This window comes from Micropterus dolomieu, linkage group LG01, assembly GCF_021292245.1.
Source record: "Micropterus dolomieu isolate WLL.071019.BEF.003 ecotype Adirondacks linkage group LG01, ASM2129224v1, whole genome shotgun sequence".
NCBI classification, from domain to species: domain Eukaryota; kingdom Metazoa; phylum Chordata; class Actinopteri; order Centrarchiformes; family Centrarchidae; genus Micropterus; species Micropterus dolomieu.
In genome coordinates, this window is record NC_060150.1 from 45602003 (window position 1) to 45611391 (window position 9389).

Consider the following 9389-nt stretch of genomic DNA (forward strand, 5'->3'; position numbering starts at 1 on the left):
GCTGGTTGTTTGGGTGTTGACAGGTGTCTTTTATACAGGTAACGAGGTGAGGCAGGTGTATTTGATGTAGATAATTGGTTGGGATTGGGGCTGTGTCTTAAAGAAAGACTAACTGGCTTGTAGGAGCCAGAATACTTGCTGTTTGGTAGGGGGTCATATACTTGTTTTTCCTCATCAGATGGTCATCAATTTTTATAAATTCATATGATGTGATTTTCTGGAATTTTCTTTGGGATTCTGTCTTTCACTGTTAGAATGTACATATGATTAAAATTATAGATCGTTGCATTCTTTGTAAGTGGGCAAACCTGCAAAATCAGCAAGGGGTCAAATACTTATTTCCCCCACTGTACATAGTTATACCGTAGAGAATAATGCAGTTGAATGACGTCACTTCAGACAAACTGCACCTCACGCTCCCCTAAACACCAGTCATGCTCTGAAATCCACAGCAGAACCCAAAGTATGTTTCTGTCGGCTTGTCAGCTAGCTAACAATCAGTTTAGAGCCGGAGGTTCTCACACCAGAACCACAAACATTTGAGAACAATTCTTATCTTATCAGCCTATTTATTCATGCAGACTGAGAACAATACAGATGCACCTCAACCACCCGTCTCAGTTGCAGCTGCTACACATTTTAATTTTTTAACATCATCTGCTTAAATTAAATTTTCCACTGGGCAGCCATGACGGCACCAGATGTGAAAGCTAGAATTTGTGATGAAACCATAAAGACAGCAAGTGTGAAATATTTTAATGATATAATAAGGTTTCACAAAACAGCCACAATATACTACACACCTGTTCTGCCCCAGACACATTTTTCAGATGATCGGTGACTTTGTCTAGTTGTTTGGTTTTCGAACAATTTACTAAGGTTAGGGTCGAATATAATAACATCAGATCCGGTTATTAAATGTGAATAATTTTAAATCTTTTAAACAAGTTAGGTTTTGCTTTAAACACAAACAAAATGCATTTATATTATATCCAGTACTTGCTATAGCAGGAGTTAATAGAGAATATTTTGTAAAATGCTCTTTCCTAATAAAGAAAAGCTCAAGAAGATTCAGCAAGAGCTTATTAAATATTTTAGTAACTTGGTAACAGATCCACAATGCCTGCTAACCAGCAGTGTAATGAGCAGCGTCCTCTCACCATGAGCACGCCATACGACCACCAGTCGGCGCTGTGCGTGTGTCCTCGCCTGTTGACCACCTCGGGAGCCATGTACTCCACCGTCCCACAGAAGGAGTAGGCCTTGTTCGCCTGGTCTATGGACTCCTTGCTGAGGCCAAAGTCTGAAAACACACAACTCAGTGATAAATGAGTTTTCAGCAGCAGGAGCGCGTGTTAACAGACACACGACGACGACACATTGTTTTATAACGAGCGGCAGCTGAAACACACACGCACACACAGAACAGGTGTAGTATTACCCACCGGTCAGCTTGATGTGTCCCTCCTCGTCGAGCAGGATGCTGAAATAACAGGTTTTTTTTTTTGAGTATTCTGAAGGAAACGTCTGCTGGCAAACATTAATATATGTGTGTGTGCGTGCGCGCCTACTTCTCTGGCTTCAGGTCTCTGTAAATGATGCCCAGGCTGTGAAGGTGATCGAGGGCCAGAGCGAGTTCTGCCAGATAAAACTTCACATCCTCCTCTGTGAACATGACCTAAAACACACACACAGTACGCACGGTTGAAGACACACTCTGAGAAATGTTACTCAGCCATATCACGCCAAAGCCCTTCGCATTTTACGATACGAAACTCTGTTTGGTAAGTAATCATTTTCTTGTTAGTCATGATGCTCGGGACAATGACTGATTTTAAAATGCAGACAAGGTGCAAAGATTCAGAAAAACAAGTCACTGTGTTTCATCAGCTTTGTGGAAACTTGAATGTCTTTTAAAGACACCATTTCCCACGTGCTAAGTGTTCTGCTATTTTTGGTATGCTTAAACATGCATTATTGAGTATTTATACTGTATATAAAAATCCCTCTTATTTCTCTTCCTTTAAAATATAACATTTCATTTTAATGACTCATCCTGCACTCTGAGACATGCATTTATCCAATCAAATGTGATTCTAAAATAATGATGAACCAGTTCCTGAATCCTCTTTTATAGGAAGTCACAAAGTAAAGTAACCGACAACTAAAACTCCACGGAAACCGAAAAACAAGCTTCCTCCTGTTTGCTTGTTCTTCTGTGTCTGTGCTGCATTGATTTCTGTTTCTTCCATACTTATTAAAGAGGAATATTATGAATACTAGACAAGAGGATCTGCTTTACCTTAACGGTACTTCACCTAAATACCTCTCTTCCTTTGTCATTTTCTCTCCTAATGAACGTCTATTCACTGACACCAGGAGAGTCGATCAGTCCAGTCCTCAGTTCTTCACGCTGCCTTCCTGACTTATACATCTTACTGTTTGTTTATAAAGTAGTGACAGACCTCACAGACACTTAGATATCGATATCTGGCATTTTGAGATAATCTGCATCGGCTGATACCTGCACCCACGAGGCCGATAAACACCGGGACCCAAAGGATGTTTCTTATCATTCATTAACAAATCTTTAATTTAAAACAACACGTTACTGGCTGAGATAACATGTACATTAGATTGTTCTCTGCAGGAATAATGGATTACACATGACTTTTCCTTGTTTTTATATTGGCATTATATATCTGCTCTACAAATATCAACATCGGCCGTTGAAAAACCCACATCTGTCGATCGCTATTTTAAAACAGAGACTGGTTTATCTCTGCAACGGTCTCAGATGGTCTGGGTTCAGGTCTGCTTACTGTCCCACACATTTCCAATCATATCTTTGACAATGACATTTGGGATTATGTATTCACATCTAGCACTGCACTGTAATGTTTTGTCTCCCATTTTATCTGTTTCAGCTTATGTTTGTTTGTTTTTTTCGCCTTGTGTATTTGATCTTAATGCCTTTTTTGTATTAAAGCACTTTGCACTAAGGTTGTACAATGTTTACAAAATTTTCATCGGATGATGTCCACATTGAAACATCGGGATGGACGACAGCATCTGGGGTGCACGCAGGGGGGGCGGTTAAAAACTTGGTAGCCTATGATGTTACAAGTTGCGGTGGAAATTTTACAAGCACGGACCAGCAGTGAACACACAGGGTGCGGATGTTGGTTTCGGTTGTTTGATAGGCTGCGTCATTAATAAGCCCACAAGCGGCTCACCTGCTGCCGTGATACAATCATGATGCCATCGACCATATGTCAGCCATCGCCGTTGGACGATAGCATCTTCTTTTGGCCCAACCCTACTTTGTGCTCTTTTTGCTTTCTTTAATCACCAAAACAGTTTTGAAGGACAGACTGTAGCCAAAATAAATAAAGCATGGTGTGCTGAAGAAGAGAAGTGTTTTCATTTTAATATGAAAAGAGTTAAAAATCGAATTTCCCATTCGAGACAATAAGATCCTGATTAATAAATTTGTTATATCTTGTTGATTTTCCTCTGTTTTGTATTCTCCAGTTTGCCTCTCGGATGTTTTGTCTTCAGAGCTAAATCCTGAAGGCCTCTCCTCGTGCATAAACAGTCGTTACCTCCTTAGAGAGGCGAGTGAAGAGATCTCCTCCTCTGAGGAAGTCCAGGATCAGGTAGAGCTTCCCCTCCGTCTGAAACGCTGAGGGAGGAAGGAGAGAAGGAAAGAAGTGAGATATGATCTAAGAAGTCACTCCACTTGTTGAACATTTCCACTGTGACTAAAAAGAAGAACATTCAGTTCTGATTGGCCGGCGTGGCGTTGGTGACTCATCACGGAGGTCTGTTATTGACTCACCGTAGTGCAGTTTGACGATAAAGGGATGGTTGACCTCCACCAGGATGTCTCTCTCCATCTTTGTCCTGACCCGGTCGCGCACTGGAAACACACACACACACACACACACACACACACACACACACACACACACAGTGGAAAACACATAAATCAGCAGATAAAGCTCTCGGTGAAAAGCCCAAATAAAACAGCCTCCTTATTTGGTTTCTATTTTGGCTGGAGAGACTCCCAGATGGCAGCGGATGAGTAACCGAACATGGGCAGAGGGAGGAAGAAAATCAGCACGAAGAAATTTAAAAACAAGAAAGAAAAATGGAACAAATATGAAGACAGACAGCAGAGAAATAAATAGACATGCTGTATTTCTGTCCACCAGATGGTGTTCGACTTGAGTTTAACATGACTTCAGGCATTTATGCGTCTCTTCCTCTCTCCCTCCACCTCTGTAGCTCTTTGTCTCTCTGTGTGGTCTCATGTTAAAGTGTGAAATTCCACTTTGGGGGCAATGACGACTGAGCAAAAACACGCAGAATCCACTTGTGAACAAAAAAGGCAAAACTATATTTCAGAGCAAAGAGCTCCAGCTGTCAAACCCAACCATCACTGAAGACTCTGTCGGCCTCTATCTGACTTTTAGTCTGCGATTAACACTTAATCTGCAAAAAGAAGCAAGAACACAAGCACAAAAAGAAACTTTGGTCTTGAAAAACAAGAATTTCAGCAGTTTTTACTTCTTAACGTAGATTTTTTTAAATTACGATTTGATTAGGTCGCATAATTTGAGATCAGAAACGTTTTCAGGCTTATTTACACATCTCCGCGGCTGCTGCTGCTGCTGCTGCTGCTTCCTCTTCTAACCTCAGCTGCAACCAGTCTCTACCTGATGACCCAAATGTGGATTTAGATCCTCTAGTAACCAACACAAATGAGCGGTTCACCTGAAGCCAGAGTTTAACCCTAACTCTATCATCATCAACCTCATTGTTTTTCTCTAGTTTGTGGGTTAAATTTAGATTTTTCCTACGATCTCAGGTTTGTGGAGCCACAGCGGCTTCGTTCAGCATGCTTCTATTTTTCAATCTGTTGCATCCTGTATTCTGTCACCATTACACAAGCGATTGCTCGGTAATCGGTGATCTCTGTAATGCCTTTTGATACAGGCCGCGTGATAAAGGTTAAAAAGGCATAAATGACTGAGCGTTAAGTGCATTTCCTCACTCGCTTTGTTCACATTACTGCTGGAGTATTTGTTCAGTCTGTTTTTACTACACCTGAAGAAGTTAATCATAGAGCTCTCTTATCGCCCTTCATTTTCTCTCTGCCTCACATGTTCATGAAGTGGAGTCTAACAGTTTGGTTTAACAGAAAATTCTTCGCTCACTGTGAAACATTTTTCAACTCGTGTTCATTGATTAGACCGGATGCATTCACATGGATTTAATTCATGCATTTGTGCCACTTGTCAACTTAAGGGCGTCACTCTACATGACCTGAACACCTTCATTTCAAATTGAGGAACAGCTGAATAATATCACATATGCTTCTGGACAAGGCTGGTGATATTTTGCATTTGTCTTATTGTAAACAAATGCGATTAATGGGCAAATCCCACGTAAATCTTAAATTCATTCCAGGAATAAAATCAAGCTTATGTCCCCTCAGATTTCACATAAACTTAAAGGATGAGACTCATTATCTCTCTAATAAAGGCAGCAATCTGTGTGTGAGTGTTTATATTTCGATTATGTCGACTGCATTTGGTGCAACACGTTTAGAATTAATAAACTTTGAACACACAACAGTACAGAGCGAGTCGCTCCATTCTGTAACAGCAAAGGCTGGGTACGCTCGCGGGGGCGGGGCTTATATGCTTTGATGTGGTAGTGAAATGTTGAAATGGAGTTATCGTCCTCACGCAGGTTTAAATATGTTCAAACGGAGTCGTAAGAGCTGAAGTTATGAGGGAGTGCTGAATGTCAGCCATTGTTTGTTGATTGATGTGAGATGGGCCACATCTAAAAAGCAACATAGAGGCGTCACATCGGCCCCTGTGAACAGTCACTGCACTAGTTCCATATAACACCAAAACCAGCAATGTGTTGATCGTCTCTCAGTACGTTCTGACTTCCTGTCTGTGGCTCTCAGCTCCAAGCCCACAAGTTCCTACTGAACAAAATAATCTTTAAAGGTTCAGTGTGTAATATTTCTGAGGATTCACTGACAGAAATGCAATATAATATCTATAACTATGTTTTCAGTGGTGTATAAAGACCTTACATAATGAACCATTATGTTTTTATTACATTAGAATGAGCCTTTTTTTAATCTACATAACCACGGGCAGCCCCTTCCATGGACATCACAGTATTTTGTAGTCATGTTTCTACAACAGCGCTACAGAGCGCTTTTCGTCATCATGGCTTCTTCTTCTGCTTATATAATTCCGGCAGTGAAGACGCCATCACTACATTAAAAGGTGTCTATAGAAGAAGAAGAGGAAATAATAACAATAAAAATAATAATAAAACAGTGTCTGAGTAGTCCTCTGGTTTATTAGAAGTAAGAAGAGACGTGACATTTGGACAAATGAACGAGCACACGTGTTATTTAGCACGAGAGCCGACAGCCTGTGGATCTTTATACCATGAAGCTAGAGGATGCAGACAGATGACTGTTTGATTTATTGTTATTATTGACACAATAATATGTAAGCAGTGTTGTAATGCTGTAGCTGGTTTAAGTGCAACTTACTTTACTTAATTAATACACTGATAAGATTATTGTAGTTGATTTAAAAAGACAGATGACAGAAGTTGTCTGTTTTCTGCTGGACAGGTAATTACGTTAGACTTCAGTTAGACTTTATCGATGCAAATGAAAGCTGTTGTTTGATATCTTTTGCTAGAAGCTAACTATAATCACAGAGAGCCGTGGTGTGTTTCCCCTGTCTTATCTTGTTGGATTAATTTCATGTAGCCATGATTTGTTCTCCAGCGCTGTGGTTTAGCATTTCCGTTTACGTTAGCGAGACAATCAGCTGATCAGTAATTGCCAATAAAACTAACTTTAGCTTGCAGCATGGAAGCAAACAGCCAGCTAAACTTAGATAGAAAAAAACATGTAGTTAGATTAATTTCATGTAGCGCTGTCCTTTGGCTTGTGGTGTAAAATATGTAGTTATTCTCTCTCTCCATAAAAACATATGTTGAATGAATAATTAATTAAATTTAATTAAAATTGAATGAATAATTAAGTAAATATAATCTCTTAATATATCTTAAGAAACCTGATTTCTTGACTGGCAACTCTCTGCTATCTCACAGTGGACATCTTTTGTCCTGTCTCAGGCACCGTAGCTATACAAGTCGCTTGGATAGGGGAGATTTAACAACAAGAGGAAAGCTATAGATCTTCACATTGAAGGTCTCTTTTAGTACCTTTCAGTGTAGCTTTCTTCAGGACTTTCATGGCGTACAGCTGCCCGGCATCTGGCCCTGTGACCTTCCTCACCAGAAACACCTACACACACACACACACACACACACACACACACACACACAGAGATCAATTAAGTTACTGCTGATGGATTTATTTATGCAATATACTGTGTGATGAAGTATTAATGGATGTACTGGTATCAGAGTGTGTATTATGTGTACTCTTTAGTGTTTCTGTGAGCAGTTTTTTTTCAAGGTTGTACTTGTTGATTAAAATAAACAGAAACACACACACACCCAAAAAAACAAAAAACAAAGCCCGAGCGGGAGGCTAATTGTTCATTCACAAAAGACGATGATACTGAGCGGGAGGTGTGAAGGGCCCTCATCCTGCCGTCTCCATCGCAACGTGCTCTCACACACTAGCACAGGGGAAACATTACAACGATTTGAGTGGAAGTGAAACCCACACTTACACACACACCTCTGCCCACTCGCATAAACACGCACCGACAGATATATCAACACACACACGTACCTTGCCAAAGGAGCCCTGTCCGAGGACTTTGCGTAGCTCGAACTGCCGGGGATCGGCCTTCTCTGATCCCTCCTTCACAAGGTGAGTGATGCTGATCTCCTTGATTGGCGCGTCATCCTGTAACACAAACATAAAAGTGTCAGGTTCATTGTTACGGTCTGAAATACACACTTCTTAATCTATAAATCTGGCTGTGGTGGATTAATCGATAATCCTTACAGGCCAGTAACTTTTTAATTTCTTGGTAAACTTCAATCCTCACTGGCCCGTTTGCCAACTGTTAGACTTCTGGTTGTATTATACTATCATGGATGACATTGATATTCAATAAGCAGCACTGCTTTATAGCTAAATTAGATTTTTATATAATTTTATGTATCTTCTTCTACCGCTGCCATTCATAAAAACATTCTCCGATAGAGAAAGGGTGAGAATAAGGCCACCCCAAAATCATTAAATCCACCCCAGTCTGCTTTCCCATCCTGTTAAAACACCTGGTGACCCTCCAGATTTATCTTGTGATAAAGACCAAACCAGGAAAAACAGATCAAAAGTACATAAAAGTGTGTATTTGGGGGTGTCCACTTACTTTTGGCCACATATACAGTATAATTTGAATTACTCAAAGTACAGGAAAGGTTTTGTAAACATCGTTATCGTCATCGGTTTGTGCTTTTTAATTCTACATTAAGAGGTAACTCTGTTTGAAATTTCTGGACCTATTTTAAACTTAAAAGACAGCTGTTTGATGGAGCGAGTTCAGGCATGTTCTTTGAAAGGAATTCTGGGAAATGAAGTGTATAAAGCAGAAGGTTAACTCCAAACAAAAACCACAACAACCAAAGAGCAACTTTATCGGTGTGAGCATGTCTAAAGGTGGACCCCCCCGCCCAGTGAATCACACAACAGGTTTAGTAGGGTTTCCGAATGTTCGTCATCCCGCTTGGTGGGAAATTTCCACACACACACACACACACACACACACACACATACACACAGTTGTCATGGAGCCACCCCCAATACCTGCTTCCCGCTGCAGCTGAGTGACTAATGGTACCACACTGTGTGTACTCAGTGACACCACCCCTCCTTCGGTGTCGTTCTAAGGCGTCCTAGCTCGCCCTTCTTTGTGTGTTCCAGATATTGACCCGACAAAACAAATGAGTAAACAAGTAAACACATCCAGGCTGCACATCCTCTCCCTGCTTTCCTCCCTCCACACTCCATCCTCCTCCTCTGTCGGTCACCCCGACTATTTCCTTCCTCCGTACCTGTACTTCCCAGGTGGGTGACCTGTTGGCGGACGGCTGCCCCAGTGCATTATGGGTCCCGTAGTCCCGACTGCGGCTGAGGCTCTGTGGCGCTAACATGCTCCTGTGCATCGACTGCCAGGCTACAGGATGCAGCCGGCGCCGGCTTCTGCTCGTCCCTGACACTTCTTCCTCTCTCTCTCCAGCTTTCTCTCTCCCTCAGAGAAATCTTCGCCTCCCTCCCTCCTTTGCTCCCTCCTACTTTCTCGCCTTTTCTATCTTTATTTGAACCGTTCTCACATCCCTTCCCTGGTTTGCACCTC

General features: G+C 41.3%; 1 protein-coding gene across 2 annotated transcripts in view; it reads right to left on the reverse strand.

Moving 5' to 3' along the window:
• Window positions 1-9389, reverse strand: part of rps6ka3b (ribosomal protein S6 kinase, polypeptide 3b) — a 95856-nt gene that overhangs the window by 42401 nt on the left and 44066 nt on the right. For both annotated transcript variants that reach the window (XM_046043729.1, XM_046043720.1), the window contains exons 3-9: window positions 7817-7933; window positions 7279-7360; window positions 3842-3922; window positions 3606-3685; window positions 1572-1678; window positions 1446-1483; window positions 1161-1303 (exon numbers count right to left, since the gene is read on the reverse strand). In XM_046043729.1, the coding sequence (XP_045899685.1) occupies window positions 1161-1303; window positions 1446-1483; window positions 1572-1678; window positions 3606-3685; window positions 3842-3922; window positions 7279-7360; window positions 7817-7933 (648 nt within the window). The remainder of the gene's footprint in view (window positions 1-1160; window positions 1304-1445; window positions 1484-1571; window positions 1679-3605; window positions 3686-3841; window positions 3923-7278; window positions 7361-7816; window positions 7934-9389) is intronic.